The sequence below is a fragment of the Salvia splendens genome, chromosome 16 (genome assembly GCF_004379255.2).
Source record: "Salvia splendens isolate huo1 chromosome 16, SspV2, whole genome shotgun sequence".
Lineage (NCBI taxonomy): Eukaryota > Viridiplantae > Streptophyta > Magnoliopsida > Lamiales > Lamiaceae > Salvia > Salvia splendens.
Genome location: NC_056047.1, coordinates 17,668,586 through 17,688,049, shown reverse-complemented (window position 1 = coordinate 17,688,049; position 19,464 = coordinate 17,668,586). Strand labels below are relative to the sequence as shown.

Below are 19,464 nucleotides of genomic sequence, written 5' to 3'. Positions count from 1 at the left end.
GTCCAACAATAAGAGTAACACTTTGCCATTTTCGTCCGTCCATCAATAAGAGTCACATTTAATTTTTACCATAAATGATAAGTAGGTCGCACATTATACTAATTCACTACAATCACATTTTAATATAAAACCAATATAAAAAAGTGGGTTTCATATTCTACTAACTTTTTCAACCCAATATTATTTACATTTCTTAAAGTCGTGCCCACAATAAGAGTCACTTCTATTGCGAGACGAAGGGAGTAGTATTTTTCTAATTAAAATCTAACGTTAAATTTATCATATGAGGGTCACATTATAATGCTAATTAATTTCTATACACAACTAAGAATCATCTCAACTTTATATATTAAAAATATCAACACGATATACGTTTATCAATGAAAAAATTGGGTGGATAAACTTATATTATTATGTTGATAAACTTATTTTAGAGTTGAGATAGTTCTTAGTTCTATATTGAAAAATAAATTTTCTCTATCACATCCCAACTACAAGAACTTCCAATCACAACAAAGTTCGCATGTGTCACGTCCCGACCACAGTTCTGGCTCGCATGACATGGGCTCAATGGTAAAAAAAAGTGAAAAAAAATAAAATCTAAGGAGAAAGAACAAAAAAAACATATATATACTCACGCACACACACATTTCAACTCCTGAACAATTAAAAATTGTCCCATTATAAAATGAGATTCCTAATGATGAACGGATGGAGTATATTTTTATTGATTTAGTATTGCTATTTTGATAGTTCCAATTTATTTCATATTGTCGATAATTAAGCGAGGTCACTCATATGTGTCTCGTCTAATAAATTTCAAATTACAATCCAACTTGTAATATATTTTGGGACCAATTACAGTTACACAAATTAACTTTTTGCATAATCACCGTTATTTTTTGTGCTAACGTAATGATTCACATATATACAAAATGAATATAATCATTTAATACTTTTTTCCACATATTAAAATAAGATCGCTATTGACTTCCATTCTTATTTCGTGCTAATTCGAATCCAAACAAGCAATATACATTATTAAATATTGAATTTATTTTTCAAATTTTTTTAATTTTTTTAGTTATTTCTTAAGAAATTGAACTTTGGAATTATAAACTACTTAAATTTGGTAAAACAACAAGAAATAATATATATACAGTGAGGGAATGAGTTGATTACTACGCATCATAAAAGTGTACTCAAATATCTGAGACCAGTTAAAAAATATAATAAAAGTGATTGTGATTAAATAATTATAACTTAAAATCACATAAACCTCGATAAGAAATAGAAGTAAATAATTATTAAAATAAATAAATTACAGTTAAGTTATGGTAATATAATTACCTACTACTAGTCTACTGCTATACAAAAATGGTTACAACTTACAATATTTATTTTTGTTTGAATTTAATGGTTGAAAATATATTCCATATAGTATTTGACTATCTAAAATCTAACGATAAATCGATTACACGAGGGTCGCATTATAATGCTAACGGATTTCTAATACATAACTAAGGATTATCTCCACTCTTAATTTATTAAAAATATCAATATAAAGACATAAGCTGATATTTTTAATATACATAGTTGAGATAGTACTTAGTTCTATATTAAAAATCAGTTTTTTTTTTTATATTTTATTTTAGCGCAGTTTTGACTCGCATGTAGTAGGCTCTATAGTAAAAAAGTGAAAAAATAAAAATAAATAAAAACTAAAGATAAAGAACAAACAAACTGCGAAATTACACATATATAGTCATGCGCACACACAAATTTCAACTCCGGAACAATTTGAAATTGTGCTAGAAAAAAGTGAGACTCCTAATGGTGGACGAATGTAGTATATTTTTATTGAATTAATATTGCTATTTTTATAGTTCCAACTTATTTCATATTGTCGATAATAGAGCGAAGTCAGCCACATGTGTCATTTATTTAATTTTAAATTATAATCCAACCTGTAATACTTTTGGGACCAATTACGGTATATAAATTTACTTTTTTGTATAATCACCGTTATTTTTTTGTAATAATGTAATGATACGTGTAAATACAAAAGAACATAATCATTTAATACCTTTTTCCACTTATTAAAATAAAATCGCTATTTACTTCCATTCTTATTTCGTGCTGATTTGAATCTAAACAAAATACTTCTTCCGTCAATGAATAAGAGTCCCGTTTTTTCATTTCGGTCCGTCCGCAAATAAGAGTCACGGTTTACTTTTTCTATGATTTGAAAAAAAAATTACATATTAATAAAACAAAAAAAAAGTACTAACATCAACGTCAACCCTTCCGCGTCCAAACCCCTTCGATAATATCGTTCTGAAGTCGAACATGAGCATCTGTTTGCCGCATGTGGGCAAATGCACGCATCCGCTCGACCTCTCCATGAGGTACCCCCATATTCACATTCGCGGTGGCCACGCCGTGACTTGGACCTGCACCCGTATCATCTTCATTGGTCCACTGAGTCAGTTCCGCACCTTCATTTTCGACAATCATGTTGTGCATTATGATACATGCGTACATGACATCGCCGATGTTGGGAATATACCACTGCCGTGCAGGACCCTTGACTACCGCCCATCGACTCTGGAGCACACCAAATGCCCGCTCCACATCCTTGCGCGCTGCTTCCTGACGGCTCGCAAAGTATGACTTCTTTTGTCCGAGCGGATGCTTGATTGTCTTCACAAAGACGGGCCAGTTTGGGTATATCCCATCCGCCAAATAGTATCTCATATTGTGCTGGTTGCCGTTGGCGACGAAACTGATGGCGGGACCAACGCCATTGCACTGAGCATTGAACGGGGGCGACGACTGGAGAACGTTGATGTCGTTGTTCAACCCGGCGACTCCAAAATAAGCATGCCGTATATATAGAGTTTAAAAAAAATTTAAACAAAATTTAAAAATCGGACGTCCGCCCGCCAGTCGCGCCGACGTCAGAGGACACCCGACGTCCTCACGGGACGTCCGTATCCGACCTCCCCTGCCATAATGGCGGACGTCCCGGTCGCCCGTCGCGCACGTCCGACCGGACGTCCGCCATTGGTGATGCTCTAAATAACTATAGAAAAAAATACATATAGTATATAATTAAGTAATTAGCCACTGCTACCATACAAAAATGGTTACAATATTTATTTTGTTTGAATTAAATTGTTGAAAATATATTCCGTATAGAATTTGACTATTTAAAATCTAACGATAAATTTGTTACATAAGGATCACGTTACGATGCTAACTAATTTTTAATATATAAGTAAGAATGGCCTCAACTTTGTTTATTAAAAATATTAAAATTGTTGATAAACTAATATAATTGTGTAGACATTTTTAACTTACAAAGTTGAGATACTTCTTTGTTCTATAATTCTATATTGAAAATTTGTTATTTTTTTTATCACATCCAATCACAACATAGTTCGCATGTGCCACATACCGACCACACTTCTGACTCGTGTGACGTGGGCTCTATAATAAAAAAATAAAATAAATAAAAACTAAGGAGAAAGAACACTCATGCTCACGCACATTTCAACTTCTGAACAATTAGAAATTGTGTCAGAATGAAATGAGACTCCTAATGGTGGACGGGAGGAGTATATTTTTATTGAATTATTTAATATTGCTATTTTTGATATTTCCAATTTATTTAATATTGCCGATAATAGAGCGAAATCAGTCACATGTGCTCGTCTAATGAATTTAAAACTACAATCCAACATGTAATACTTTTTGGGCCAATTACGGTTACGTACATTAACTTTTTGCATAATCACCGTTATTTTTTGTACTAACGTAATGATACACATAAACACAAAACGAATATAATTATTTAATACTTTTTTCCACTTCTTAAAATAAGATCGCTAATAACTTACATTCTTATTTCGTGCTGATTCGAATTCAACAAATAATATTAAACATTTATTTTATTCAAATTATTTTAATTTTTTAGTTTTTGTTTATTAAAAAATTGAGCTTTGAAATCATAAACTGCATAAAATTTATAGAACATCAAGAAAGAATATATAGAGGGGGGGGGGGGGGGGGGGGGGAATGAGTTTTGTTAATATGCATTAACACAAATGTACTCAAATATTTGAAACTAGTTATAAAAAATAGTGCTACTACTAATAACTACTCCATAATACACAGACAGACCTCGATAGGTGATAGTAGTAAATAACAATAAAAAAATACAGTTAAATTATAGTAGTAATTAATTATATAAAATTGGTTACATATTTATTTTTGTTTGAAGTTAATGGCTCAAAATATCTTTCATATAGTAGTATTTGACTATTTAAAATCTAACAATAAAATTATTAAGCCTGGCACCAGACATGTCCCTATAATAAAAAAAAAGATTTTTTAATAAAAAAATAACCATTGAGAGAGACAAACATACTATTACAAATATACTCATGCACACACATTTAGTAAAACTTAAAATAAATTTCACACAGTAGTCATCGTTGGGTTCGGTGGCATTGATAAAGAGGATTCATCAGATCTCGACCAGTGTCCCCCACCATTTCAATTTGCGTGAAAGACCGATTGAGAGCAAGAAAATTTGCACAAAAAAAGGAATTTTTTTATATATTGCTTTGTTTTGAACCTCTCTGGTTTTGTGTATTTTGCTTTTTCTTTTTCCTTGCTTCATAAAGGCAAGAAAGAACAAAAACCATTCCAATCTTTTTATTCGTCTCCCTTTTATATTTCGTTCTTTCTTCTTCTGCCCTTCAGTTGTTGCAATCCATCTGCTCAAGAACCTTATCATGAACCTCAAGGTATATTCATATCTCTCCCTCTCCCTCTTTTTTTACCTTTAGCAGCTGTATCTTTATTTAAAGCCCTTTACTTATTTCACTGTCTAACACAAACCCCATTGAGAAAAATATGAGCTTTGGATGTTGCTCTGCTTAGGTTGTTAGCTGCATTTTTGTTTTTGGCTTGGTGGGTTTTTGTTTTTGAAGATCTGTGGTGAAAAGTTTTTATTTTGACTGCAAAGATCAAATTTTTATGAGTAGATAGTGAGTTGTTTAGTGAGTTTTGAGCACTCCACATTTGTTCTTGAGATGTTCTGAGAGAGAGAGAGAGAGAGAGAGAGCTTGTGTGTTGGTGTGTGTTTCACTTTTCAAGTTTTAATCTTTGTGTGTGTTTTTGTTATCTATTGCTGATCTGCTTCCATGTTTGATCTTGAGATTTCTTTCTTGTTTCTCCACAGGTTTTAAGGACTCAGATCTGAAGCATTGAGGTTGTGTTTTGGGCTTTCTTGAATCTCCTTCACAAGGTTCTCTACTTATCTCTCTTGTTAAAAGAAACTTTTTTTTTTTTAGTTTGTTGTGCTTATTATCTGCTCAAGTTGCTAGTTTGATGCTTCATTAAGGACTATTCCCCTTTGGATTTTCCGTAAGTGCTTGCAATTGTACTGCTGAAATCCTTGGTTTTTTTATATTTATTTAAAGTTTATGCATATGTTCACATACATTCTTGTCTCTAATTTGATGAACTCACATTTTAAGTGGATTCATCTTGGTTATGGAATCTTGATGAATCAGTTAGGATGATGCTTCATGTTGTTTCTAATGCTTGTTTTCTCCTTTGTGTTGGTTGTGCTTATGTAAATTCTTACTTTCTTTATCCCCGTATTTTCTTGCTTTCGTCCCACAGGCTTGAAGGACTCCGAGAAGGAAGTACAACTTTGAGTTTTTGGACTTACGATTTTTCTATATCAGGTTTCAATTCTAAACTAGAAGCACATATGTAGTTCTATAATTGCTTTCTTTCTGTTTGTAGACCATGTTAGTTTTAGAGTTAGCTCAATCTTGTACAATCAAGGACTTATTAGTAATTATTATTAGTAATTATTGCTACGATTGATCTGTTTTTCCGAAATCATTTAAATGTTGTATTTGCAACCTGATCCCAGATTTTGTACTAATACAGGTATAAAGGAGTTTGACAAAAATGCAGAGGCCACCGCACGAAGATTTCTCGTTGAAGGAAACCAAACCCCACCTCGGTGGGGGGAAGGTGACCGGTGATAAGCTGACGAGCACCTATGACCTCGTTGAGCAAATGCAGTACCTCTACGTACGTGTTGTGAAGGCAAAAGATTTACCTGGAAAGGATGTTTCCGGTAGTTGTGATCCATATGTTGAGGTCAGGCTTGGTAACTATAAGGGCACAACCCGTCATTTCGAGAAAAAGTCGAACCCCGAGTGGAATCAGGTGTTTGCCTTCTCGAAGGACCGAATCCAGGCCTCTGTCCTTGAAGTTTCGGTGAAAGATAAGGATGTTGTGAAGGATGACTTTATAGGCCGGGTTGTATTCGATATGAATGAGATCCCGAAAAGGGTTCCTCCTGACAGTCCCCTGGCCCCGCAGTGGTATAGGTTGGAGGACAGGAAGAGCGAGAAGGCGAAGGGTGAGCTCATGCTGGCTGTCTGGATGGGTACACAAGCTGATGAGGCATTCCCGGAAGCTTGGCATTCGGATGCTGCGACGGTCAGTGGTGCAGATGGTCTTGCAAATATCAGGTCGAAGGTCTATCTCTCGCCTAAACTCTGGTACCTGAGGGTAAACGTGATCGAAGCTCAGGACTTGCAGCCAAGCGACAAAGGCCGGTATCCTGAGGTTTACGTGAAGGCCATTCTGGGAAACCAAGCGCTGAGAACACGAGTTTCGATGAGCAAAAGCATCAATCCTATGTGGAATGAGGACTTGATGTTTGTTGCTGCGGAGCCGTTTGAGGAGCCACTGATTTTGAGCGTGGAAGACCGCGTTGCGCCAAACAAGGACGAGGTTCTTGGAAGATGTGGTATCCCATTGCAGTACGTGGACAGGAGGCTGGACCACAAGCCCGTGAATACGAGGTGGTTCAATCTGGAGAAACATATTATAGTCGAAGGCGAAAAGAAAAAGGACATGAAGTTTGCCAGCAAGATTCATTTGAGAGTTTGTCTGGAAGGCGGTTATCACGTCTTGGATGAGTCCACTCACTATAGCAGCGATCTTAGGCCGACTGCCAAAGTGCTATGGAAGTCGAGCATTGGCGTTCTCGAGTTGGGGATTTTGAACGCGCAGGGGCTTTCGCCGATGAAAACAAAGGATGGGAGGGCGACGACTGATGCTTATTGCGTTGCCAAATATGGACAGAAGTGGGTCCGGACTAGGACTATCATCGACAGTTTTTCTCCTAAATGGAACGAGCAGTACACTTGGGAGGTGTACGATCCTTGCACTGTCGTAACCATTGGTGTGTTTGATAATGGGCATTTGCACGGTGGGGATAAAAACGGAAGGGATTCGAGAATCGGGAAGGTCAGGATTCGCCTTTCCACTCTGGAAACGGATCGTGTGTACACTCATTCGTATCCTCTTCTCGTCCTGCACCCATCAGGGGTGAAGAAGATGGGAGAAATCCATTTAGCCGTGCGGTTCACTTGCTCGTCTCTGGTGAACATGATGCATCTGTACTCGCAGCCGCTGCTGCCTAAAATGCACTACATCCACCCGTTAACCGTCAGTCAGCTCGATAGCTTGAGGCACCAGGCGACTCAGATCGTCTCGATGAGGCTGAATCGGGCTGAGCCGCCTCTCAGAAAGGAGGTGGTCGAGTATATGCTCGACGTGGGGTCTCACATGTGGAGCATGAGGCGGAGCAAGGCCAACTTCTTCCGTATCATGGGCGTGATGAGTGGGCTGGTCGCTGTCGGGAAATGGTTCGATTCGATATGCAACTGGAAGAACCCGATCACCACCGTGCTCATCCACATCCTCTTTCTGATCCTCGTTATGTACCCCGAGTTGATCCTGCCGACGGTCTTCCTCTACCTGTTTCTGATCGGGGTGTGGTACTACCGGTGGAGGCCGAGGCACCCGCCCCACATGGACACGCGCCTCTCCTGCGCGGACAACGCCCACCCCGACGAGCTCGATGAGGAGTTCGACACGTTCCCGACCTCCCGCCCCGCGGACATAGTGCGGATGAGGTACGACCGTCTCCGGAGCATCGCGGGGAGGATCCAGACCGTCGTGGGCGACCTGGCGACGCAAGGGGAGAGGCTGCAGAACCTGCTCAGCTGGAGGGACCCTCGCGCGACGGCCCTGTTCGTCATCTTCTGCTTGATCTCGGCTTCTGTCCTCTATGTCACGCCGTTCCAAGTCGTGGCTCTCCTCGGCGGATTCTACGTCTTGAGGCATCCAAGGTTCCGGTACAAGCTCCCGTCTGTGCCCATCAACTTCTTCCGGAGGCTTCCTGCGAGAACGGACTGCATGTTGTGAGCAGCTCGGGTTTTTTTTTGCGGGTGTAGGATGCCGTTACCGGGCCGTCGACGTCGTAGAGGAAGCTTGTTTTTGAGGATGCCATGTTTGTGAACATGAATATGCAGTGGAATTCTAGGTTGTGTTTATTTATTTTTGAGGGATCTGTGGTTTGAGAAAAAGGTGGTTATTTTGAGACATGTCCATGCTAATCTCAAGTATTTCCTTTCTTGAAATTCAATTCAATAATTTCAATCAGTACTATATTCTTCATCTTTATATATGAATTTGAAGTGAGATTTTGATCCTATTTTCTCTCTCCATTTCGTACAAGTTCTGTTTTTTAATGGTTCTAGTTATTTGGGTTTTCTGTTAAATTTCATATTGCATCTTTTATTTCATTGTTACTAGTATCAATTATAAATATACGCTTCCAAAGTAATTTAGTTCTGGCCTATCTGCAACATATAATAAGAACCTTTAGGGTCTGTTTGATAACGAAGTTGGGATATATGAAGATATGTAAATTAAGATAAGAAATGTGGGGTTTTTTTTATCAAGATATTCCCTGATAAAGCTTTTTCGTCTTTGGTAGAAGATTAATTATCTTGATTTTTATATTAGATAATACATGAAATAACATAATTACCCTTATTTTGAAATGTGTATATTTCTTTTTTCGTACTACTAGTTACTAGTGGTGCAAGTCTTTATAGTATAAACAAATTTAATAACTTAATTAGCTACTACTATCAATCTAATCATGTACTCCCTCCGTCCCATTAAATTTGCAACATTTACTTTTCGGCACAAGATTTTATGTAGTGTTGTTTTGTGAGTTAATGAAGAGAGAGTAAAGTAAGAGAGAAGAAAAAGTAGAGAGAGTATTGTTTCCATTTTTAGAAACGTTCCATTTTTAATGGGACAGACCAAAAATGAAAACGTTTCATTTCTAATGGGACATGAGGAGTAAATAACTACCTCCATCAAAGAATATAATAGTATAGTACTCACATTCATCGAAAAACAAAGCTACGCCCTCCCCAAATTGAGAATCCAGAATCAAAAGAACATCAAATATTATATCTTCCACAATTTAAGCAGTTTTTTTTAAAAATCAAATATGCTCAAATTAACCACATCATCATCACTGCCTTGGAGAATCACAGAGAAGAATCGGCTGAACCATTTGAACAGAAAATCAGATGGAAAATTGGTCAACTACGATAGAAACTCAGGCCATGAATCTGCGTCGGCCAGCGATGCGCCGAAGGTTGTGCTCCGACGGAGGCTGCGGAGTGAAACAAAATCCAAAAATTGAAAGGCCACCGAGATCGTAAACACTACCGCAGGAGTATCTGGACAGTTGTCGTTACAGAGGAATGTGATGATCTTGCTGGTGGTATGAACTTAATAGAATAGAAGAGGGAGAATCGTGGGAGGAGGGGATCGGTGGGAGAAGGAAAGCCACGTGATGGAGAGGGTAGCATCGGAAATCCGAGAGAATAGATACATAACCCACCAATTTTGTGGGTTACAATACAAGTGAGCCATTATTTTATTTATTTTATTAATTTTATTATGTTGAGAAGTGGGCATTAATTTAGTTGAAAGAATAAAAAGTGGAGACATTAAACATGTTTCATGGAAGACTAGGTGCATTATTTGTGAAATTCTGAAATAAGTTAGAATAGGTGGAGAGGAATATATTTTCAAAAATAATTTTTTTTACCCTTTAAAAGTTTAAGTTAGTGTCCATCGACTCAGAGAAGTTGGTCCAAATCATGTGCTACAATATGACAAATTTCTTTATTTTCGATGTTACATTAGTAGAGAATGAGTAAATATTTCAAAGATGGAATAAAGTTTTACATTAGTAGAGAATGAGTAAATATTTAATCAGCGCGGGGAACAGTCACTGACCCGCCGATAAATACCCTTAGTAATTTTTTTAAAAAAAGTAGTGTTAATTAGTGTACAATATTTATCTCCATTATTTCAGCAGTGCAATGTCGATATGTTGCTTACATAACATGCAATGATGAAACAAAACACGAGACGTAAAATACTCAGAAATAAGAGCTACTACAACATGCTATCGGCTCGAGCGGGTAATCGACGGAAGAAGCTGCTCGGAGCTGAAGGCATCTTGCTCCTAAATCTTGGATGCCTAAGCAAAAACAAGCCTACCAAAAGAGTTACAATCTTGAAAGGAGTAACAAAGAGAACAACAGCTGCACAAAGGCAAAACAGTAGGAAAATGGTGGTTGCTCTTGGATCCCTCCAGCTTAGCAATGCTAGAAACCTCTCTCCTTGCGTCGCCATATCCCCAGCCACGGTCTGTATCCTCCCAGCCACGCTCCTTACCCGATCATACCTCATCCGGACCACGTCTGGTGGCCTAGATGTCGGGAACGTGTCGAATTCCTCATCAAGCTCGTCCGGATGCACCCCCTCCGCCCAGGACATTTTTGTGTCCATGTGTGGAGGGTGGCTGGCCCGGAGCCTAAAGTTCCACACCGCGATGAAAAACAAGTAGAGGAAGGCGGTGGGGAGGATTAGCTCCGGGTAGCACACGAGGATGCATAGGAGGACGTGGACTAGAACGGTGGTGATCGGATTCTTCCACTGGCAAACTTGCGTTATCCACCTGCTCGTGGCGACTAGGCCCGTGAAGAAGGAGGCAATTCGGAAGAAATTGGCCTTGCTACGCCGCATGCTCCACATGTGAGAGTCTACATCTAGCATGTATTCTACCACTTCTTTTCTCAGGGGAGGCTCTGCTCTACATAATCTTGATGCAACAATGTTCATTGCTTCATTTCTCAACTTATCTAATTGACTTATTGTGAATGGTTGAATGTAATGCATTTTTGGCAATAGTGGCCTACTATATAAGTATATGATTTGTGTTAATGAAATGCAAGTAAACCTAAATGCAAGATGCAACTCTCCCATTTTCTTCAATCCTGAGGGTTGCAAGACTAACAATGGATATGAATGTGTGTAGATTTTATCCGTCTCCAACGTCGATAGCCGGATTCGAACCTTCCCGATTCTCGAGTCCCTTCCGTTCCCGCCCTCTAAATGGCAGTTATCCAGCACGCCTAGCGTGACCACCGTGCACGGGTCGTACACTTCCCACGTGTACTGCTCGTTCCATTTTGGACTAAAGCTCTCGACTATAGTCCGCGTCCGGACCCACTTGTGGCCGTATTTGGCCACACAGTAGGCGTCCGTGGTCCCCCTCCCGTCCCGCACTTTCATGGGGAGAAGCCCATTCGCGCCAAGTATCCCGACCTCGAGAATCCCGATCGGCTGCTTCCAGAGCTGTCGGGTCGTAGGCCGTTGGTCGCTAATGTACAGCGTGGACTCGTCCAACACGTGGAACCCGCCCTCCAGACACACCCTCAAATGGATCCTGGCCGAGAATTTCGGCCCCTTTCCCTCCATGTAATCCCCCATGCCGAACCGGTCCAAATTAAACCAGCGCGAGTGGACCGGCCGGTGGTCCATCCGCCGCTCCAGCTCGTTCATCGAGACGCTCATCCTCCCGACCACCTCGTCCCTCGTGGGGGCCGCCTTACTCTCCACCGTCACCACCAAAACATCCTCGAAAGGCTCTGCGACGACGAACAACAAATCCTCGCCCCAAACCGGGTTGGCGGTCCGGTTCGGGAAAACTTTAGTCCTCCCAACCTGATTCCCAACCACACCCTTCACAAACACAGCTGGCGGGGGCTGACTGCGGTCCTCCCCCGCCACGTCCTGCGCCTCGATGACGTGGACCCGAAGGTACCACAGCTTAGGCGAAACGTACACCTTTGACCGGACGCTGAAAACGCCATCCCCGCGGACGGCAGCCGCGTCCGAGTGCCACGCCTCGGGGAACGCCTCATCCGCTTGCGATCCGATCCAGACCGCGAGCATGAGCTCCCCTCGCAAGAGGCGGTGGCGGTCCTCGAGGCGGTACCACTGGGGGGCGAGGGGGCTGTCGGGAGGGAGCCTCGTCGGGATTTCGTTGAGATCGAATTGAATCCTGCCGAGGTAGTCGTCCCTCCCGAGAGCCTCCTTGTCGCGGACGGAGACGTCGAGGGTGGAGGAGTGGATTTTGTGTTTGGAGAAGGCGAAGACTTGGTTCCATTCGGGGCTGGTTTTTTGGTCGAAACGCTGCGTTTTGCCCTTGAAGTTGCCGAGCTTGACCTCGACGTAGGGGTCGGGGTTGGAGGGGAGGTCGCGGGCTTTGACGACGCGGACGTAGAGGTAGAACGTCTGCTCGACCAGGTCGTAGGTGGTGCTGATCTTTTCGCCGCCGATCCAGCTGCGGCTGCCGCTGCCGCTGCCGTGGGGCCAGCGCTCGCCGAGGCGGGGCTTTGTGTCTTTGATTCGGTAGTCGTCGAGGGGATTCATGATAGGATTTGGATTTGGAAGAGTGTATGAAGAAATGTTTGAGGTATGAAATAATATGTTGATTTGTTGCTTTAGTGCTTTTTTTTTCCGGCTGAAGTGATGAGGTTAGTTTATTCCTAGTAACAACTTTGGTTTGAGGTTTGGATCGAGAGGTTTATGTGTAAAGTATTTTGCTTTGTCTAAAAGCATTGTTTTAAAGCTGGCCACTATATGCTTAATGCATAGTATGTAATTATAATAAACATAAAGGGAAGAGAAAGGTCCAACTCTCTCGGTCCATCATTAGGAGTCACATTTCTTTGCCGCATAATGAAATGTGGGCAACTCTCTCAGTCCATCATTAGGAGTCACATTTCTTTGCCGCATAATGAAATGTGGGTGAAAAAAAGTTAATGGAATATGAGTCTCACTTGTATATATTAGTTTTAAATGAAATATGAGTAGAATGAGTTAATGGAATGTGAGACACTATTATCATTTATAGTAAAAATGAACCGAGACTTCTATTCGCGGATGGACTAAAATAGAAAAATGAGACTCCTATTCGCGGACGGACTAAAATGAAAAAACAGGACGCCTATTCGTGGACAGAGGAAGTACATGCTACTAGCTCTGTTTCCTAAAAATAGAAACTTTAGAAACGATCGAGTTTTAATATAAAATTGGTAAAGTAATAGAGAGGAAAAGGAAAGTAAGAGAAAGGAAGAAAAAAATGGATCAAATAAGAGAGATGAGGAGAAAAAGTAGTGGAATTAGTGTTAGTGGATTGTGGGGTCCATTTCTCAAACAGAAACTTTCTATTTTTAGGAAGCAGACAAAAAAGAAAAGAATTTCTATTTCTAGGAAACAGATGGACTATAACTTACTAGTAAAACGGGTCCAAGCCCCCTAGCTCAAGTGGTTGAGAAGGATGACAAGGATATGGCACCATCCTGGAGGTCTTGAGTTCGACTCCTGGATGACGCGACTTTGGGATTAATTTCCCTGTGGGCCTGTTCAAGGTTGTTTCCTTGGGGCTTGGCAAGCTTTCGAGCCTGGACGCGTCTGAGGGTGACGGGTAGTCTACCGGGGCTGAACTCGTTGGAGGGAGTATAGTCTACGAGCCAACATTGGCTAGTTCACGCCCGAACCCGTCGGAGGGAAGCTAAAGTATTCGAGTCACGAGGGGCTGTGGCGGGCTAGTTCGCTTGCCGAATGTATCTCGAACTCCTATGTATGAAAAAAAAACTTACTAGTAAAACGGTTCCTCGCCAGATAATATATTTAGATCGCGTGAGTATAATGCAAAATGTGTGAGATTCCGGACCTATTAGATGTATGGGAAGTGTTTTTCTACATAGTAAGTTGTCATTCATTATCATTTTCCGCGTGAGAGTTTGTTTTGATGTAGTGTAATAAACCGAAATAGGAACATACTATTATGCTATGGAAAATGGGAGGGAAACTTTGAAATATTCCGTAAAATAACCAAAAAGGTGTTGCAATGGCGAAATCCATGATGACAAAAGTGATCTTTACACTTCAACATCCTGTGTAAGTTTTGCTTTTTTCCAGATATTCTTGCATTTGTTTAGCGCACTAAATTTAGATGCCTATTATCAATATATTTCCTTAAACACAATGGAATATTTTGTAGTACAAACTTTTTTATCACGGATTTTGACATATGCATGATGCTCATTTGGTCAAAATTTAGATAATGTGTGATATCCAAACTTGAATTCGGCTCGAAAAAATATTTCAAATCAATTACTACTACAAAAGATGGAATATATGTGTACATTAGATTGTACTTGCATAAAAAAAAAGTGGAACACTTTGAAAAAATGTATTAGTAGTAAAAGAATTAGGCACATACATGACCACGTTCGCCAGAAAACGCTTTTTCAGCTTTTTTTGTGCACCTTTATTCTTTTTTGTATCTTTAACATGCTATTAATATTTTTACTTCATAAATCACGTCAAAAAGAAAGAGTCAAGGAAAAACAAATCATCCAAATCTAAAAGTGATTCCTTTTGTTTCATCTTTAGAAATTACTAGTTTGTTTTGTTTTTGAATTTTACTTGTACAATCAGTTCTACTCAGAGCCTTGTTGTTTCTTATACTAGAAGTACTATTTATATCCATTACAGCTCACTATATCAACTTATTGAAAAAATAGTTAAATACATTATCATTTTAAGTCTTCCCTATATTGTGGGTCTTAAAAAGAACTAAATTGTGTAACTATATAAGTGGACCCCCCAGTGTAGTATGGAATAAATCATGTCCCAAAATTGCACTGATAAAGTGGTCGGTCAAATAAATGGATAATTAGGTCTACGAATTTCTTCATGATTTTAATGTATTCAAATAGTTGGGTCATAAAAAATTTAAATGCAGAAACTACTTACTTATCTCATGTTTATCCTCTCGTTTTGAAATTGTGATTGGTTGGATACATCATTTGAGAACATGTTTGTAGTATTTTTTTTTCTTTCCTTAACTATTGGATATAAACTTTAACCTTTTTAATTTAACATTGTTATCTTATGAAAATTTTCTTTTATTTAATAAAAGGGCATATAGATAATGAAATACCTATATACAATGTTCGGTATATTGTTTATTCAATTTGAATTTTGGTACACCCAATCTCATGGAGTATTTAATTGTTTATATTATAATGTAGTTGTTTTCATATTGCATGTTGCACTTAATGAACACGAATGAATAAACTCAATAAATATTCGCAAAGCAAATACTCTAATGAACCGAAACTCTTATCAAACAATAACAACCAATTTCCATTTATAGAAATTAGAAACGAGAAAAATGGCTTATGGGCCCACAAGAGAATAAATATTGACCTTTCAGAGTATATATGTTAGGAAAACCAAAAATATAATTATTAGGCCATTTTAGGTGAGCCTTAAGAATAATTCCATTTGGGCCATTGCTTTCCAATAAAAAAAATTGTCTTTTTTTTCAGAGATTAGCCATAAATCACTAAATACTTATGTGTGACTAATTTTAGAATCTAGCCATCGAGACGATTTTCCATATATTTCCATTTTTATATTGAAAAGGCTACTTGTACTTTGCAATGTATACATTAATTAAGTAGAACATTGAGAATATTCATAAATGAAAAGAGATTGGGTATGTGTCTAAATAAGGTTCCTAATTCTTGAAGAAAAGCCAAGATCCATCAAATTAAGATCTACACACTTTCCCCAATTTTCTATCTCTTCTTCCATTTTATACCAACGTGATTCGAAAAGATAAATGCAGGAAATGAGAATATATACGAATTGATATTTCATTATATAAATTAGTTACTAGTATATTTTTTTTGTTGGAATTTTGGCTAGTGCTATAAGATTTGATGTTAGAGTAGATACTAAAAGCATGTCTCAGTTTACTTGTTAGTAATTTGCATAATCTTATTTCCCAGTTTAGGGGAATAGCGATTTTTTGTAGAAGCTCGGAGGTAGAATACGAAGATGGAAGAACCGACTCTTGGAGAAGTAGCGAGCCATATGTGATCTTTACAAATCATTACTTTATGAGAATCTGATTGCTAAATTTTCTTATTTCTTAGCAACTACTATATGCCTATGGTTTAGGTCATATTTATTGCCTATTATTACGTTATATAACTCGCAGGATGTCTCTTTGAATGTAGGTAAAATTTGCTACAATATTCTAGATGATTATTGATATGTTGAGATTATTTTTCATTGATATATTACTTGTACTTGAGAATAGAATACTTCATTCATCTCCTAAAACTAGGAACTTTGAAAACGACCCAAGTTTTAATGAAAAATTAGTAAAGTAAGAAAGAGAAAAAAGAATAAGTGAGTATTATTAGTAGAAAATGAGCCAATCTCATTAGAGAGAAAAAGTTGCCAAAAATAAAATTGGTCTAATTTTGTGGAACAAACTAAAATGGCAAAAGAGACTATTGTTTAGGGACATAGGAAATATTTAATTATGGTTTCAATTTTTCTTAATGTTCTCATTTGTTTACAACATGACATATCTCGGTGCTGGTAACAAACATGGACGTCGTTTTATTTGTTAAAATAAGAAAATAAAAAAGAAAAATAAAGGATTTTTTTACTTATTTTAATGAAATAACCTCGTTTTGAGGATCACTAAAATATGTCATCTTGTACACTGGACGAAAAATTGAGGACGTACAATTAAAATTTTATAATTTGATATTTTGTTTTAAAATTTATAAGACTGGCTAGAATTTGACCATATTTTACGATTTAAATGAGTAATATCCTAAAGTTTTCCCATGTTATTAGTCAATTTATGTTAGTGTAGCTAGATAAGGACTTTTTTCAGAGTCATTTGAAGATTAAATATTTAAATATAATTAGAGGAAGTTTTAACAAGAACTAAATATTAGTACTCCTATGATTAAGGTTTTGGTTAGCAATCATTGAGAAAAAAAAGATGGAAATGATAAATGAAGTCTCATTATTAAAAAGTGAAAAATATGGTAGAATCATTGAAGTAGATCACATACATAACTTTATGGTAATGGTTAACAAAGATCCTCAAACTTCAATTAACTAATAAAGTATTTAATTAAGCCGGTGATATAGTTGAACAAGTGCAACCATAAAGTATACAGATATAGCATCATGTTTGTTTAATATTTATAATTTCATAGGCATAGCTCTAACATTGAAAGAGCTCTATCCAAACTAATTAGAGAGTAAAAACATGTTTAATCTAAGACGTATGGTTGATGCAATGAATCTGTATTAATTCGTTGATAATAAAATAACTGTTTCAATTAGCTTAGCTTTATAAAAAAGCAAGACCTATCTGAAGTCTGACTCTGAATGAATTCTTGAAGTCAACTTCATACAATTACTTATAATCAATGACATTTAGGTGATGCTATTTTTAGTATCACATACATACAAAAAGATGCACACTTGTGGTAAATTTTGTGGTTTCTTAAATTTTTAGTAATAGCCCAACTCGGTCTAGGCTACAAACGGACGAAACACACATCGAGTGGCCAATATTTCAATAGGAATGTTGTTCCAAGCCACAATGGCTAACATTGCTCGTATGACGCGGGTACAAACTGTGCCACATAACCAAGCGACTGAGCTTATCAAGGTTCAATAAGGCTCAATTTGGCCTTCTGATAGGTTGATTTGTGTCACGTGTTTTCGATCACTTTTATACTGCAACAAAGCATATTTGCATATATAGGATGTGACTTTTGGTGTGAAAATAGTGGAAATCCGCAATGAATGAAACAGAAAAATGGTTAAAAGTAGTGTGATGTTCATAAATAATTAATGGCAGCTTGCCCATTGAGAACGCTTGCTAATATGCTCTATACCATGGGCGGACCCAAGTGTATTAGGGGAGGGGCTTAAGCCCTCAATGATTTCTCTTTTTTTTAAACTTTTTTTCTATTAATTATTTTTACAATTTTTTTAATTTAATGTAAATTATAATGTAAAAGCCCCTATAAATTATCTAAATTACTTAAAATTATTCTTAAAAACAAAATTTTAAAATTCCAGCCTCTATCGATAAATATTTATGCGTCCGTCAGTGTTCTATACCCAATGTGCTCAATGACTCAGTCAATGATGACTAATTTCCATCGTCCTATTTATTGTGATAAAAGAAAGAATGAAACTGTTATTGATTACTAATTTCCATCGTCCTATTTATTGTGATAAAATATAATTAAAGTGCCTATGGTATTGGAGTAGTTGGGAAGTATTAGCTGCGCAATTTCCTTAAATAATTAAAATTAATAAAAATAAATAAATACTGATTTGTAATGGAAGATGGTTGATGATTTACCTAATCCAAATTGTTCCAACATAATTAAAGCCTATGTTAAAATTTAAATACATTACATGTATGAAATCAATTTAATATTTATATCAGTACTTTTTATTTGTGATTTTTACATATCTAAATACTACTACTACCTATAAAAGAAGAAAAAAAAAGCAAATTATAGTACCTATCATCAATTAGCAAAAAAAAAAAGTTGCGAGAATATTAAAAATTTAAACATGCTATTACTAAAAAGCAAATGTTATTTTTGTGCTTACAAATTGGTGCTCAATTGAAAAATAATTCCATCTATCAAGACCAAAATATTAAAAAGTTTTGGCATAATTTTTCCTACCAAAATATTTTGCATAAACAAATTTGCTCGTGAGACCAATGCGCCACATCATGGTGCTAATAAATTTAGCGATCACGAACTTTGCTAAAAAATCTTTGGCACTCATTGATGTTCGGTAATTTTATGTGATAATTAGTTAAATGTTAATTTGTGAAGTTTACTATCGTTGTAAATAAATCCAAATTTTAAAATAGAAACTCACATAACTATTTAATTTCCGTTCCGAAGTTTCCACAAACAAATGATTTAATTAGTTGCATGTCTTGTCATTTTGGTAATGGAATTGTTTGCGATACGAAATAAATAACCCGAAGTACACATACATAAGACATTGTAATTAAATAAAATTGCATTTCTATAATCTTTTGATCATTATAAATTTTGATGTAATGATTATCGTTCCCAAAATTGATGAATCTATATATCAATTAAAATCACATCAGAATTTGTCTACAGCAGTTGATTGACGAATTGAACTATTTATTCAAAAAAAATATTTACCCCATTGAGGTCACGTACTAAAAATTAAAAAAATATGAAGTTTTATATTTTTATGCCATTTATTAAATTTCGGAAACAAAAAATTAAT

At 37.2% G+C, this 19,464-nt stretch overlaps 2 protein-coding genes across 3 annotated transcripts; one reads left to right on the top strand and one right to left on the bottom strand.

Annotated features, from left to right (window-relative positions):
- The first annotated feature begins 4,582 nt into the window (after positions 1-4,582).
- LOC121771490 (FT-interacting protein 3-like) lies at positions 4,583-8,571 on the top strand. Of its 2 annotated transcripts, none has more exons than XM_042168275.1 (4): positions 4,583-4,814; positions 5,252-5,317; positions 5,698-5,762; positions 5,974-8,571. In XM_042168275.1, the coding sequence occupies exon 4, from the start codon at positions 5,995-5,997 to the stop codon at positions 8,311-8,313; it is 2,319 nt and encodes a 772-aa protein (XP_042024209.1). In that variant the 5' UTR covers positions 4,583-4,814; positions 5,252-5,317; positions 5,698-5,762; positions 5,974-5,994; the 3' UTR covers positions 8,314-8,571. The 2 variants fall into 2 exon arrangements, with proteins under 2 accessions (XP_042024209.1, XP_042024210.1); XM_042168276.1 differs by lacking the exon at positions 4,583-4,814 and adding an exon at positions 4,897-4,950.
- A 1,691-nt stretch (positions 8,572-10,262) lies between these two features.
- On the bottom strand, positions 10,263-12,891 carry LOC121771489 (FT-interacting protein 1-like). Its single transcript, XM_042168274.1, has one exon. It carries the CDS (start codon positions 12,700-12,702, stop codon positions 10,378-10,380), a length of 2,325 nt encoding a protein of 774 aa, XP_042024208.1. The 5' UTR covers positions 12,703-12,891; the 3' UTR covers positions 10,263-10,377.
- Positions 12,892-19,464: the final 6,573 nt, after the last annotated feature.

What these genes read in the sequence shown, in the direction of transcription:
- LOC121771490 (XM_042168275.1), top strand. Translation starts at nt 5,995, where the DNA reads ATGCAGAGGCCACCGCACGAAGATTTCTCGTTGAAGGAAACCAAACCC.
- LOC121771489 (XM_042168274.1), bottom strand. Translation starts at nt 12,702, where the DNA reads ATGAATCCCCTCGACGACTACCGAATCAAAGACACAAAGCCCCGCCTC.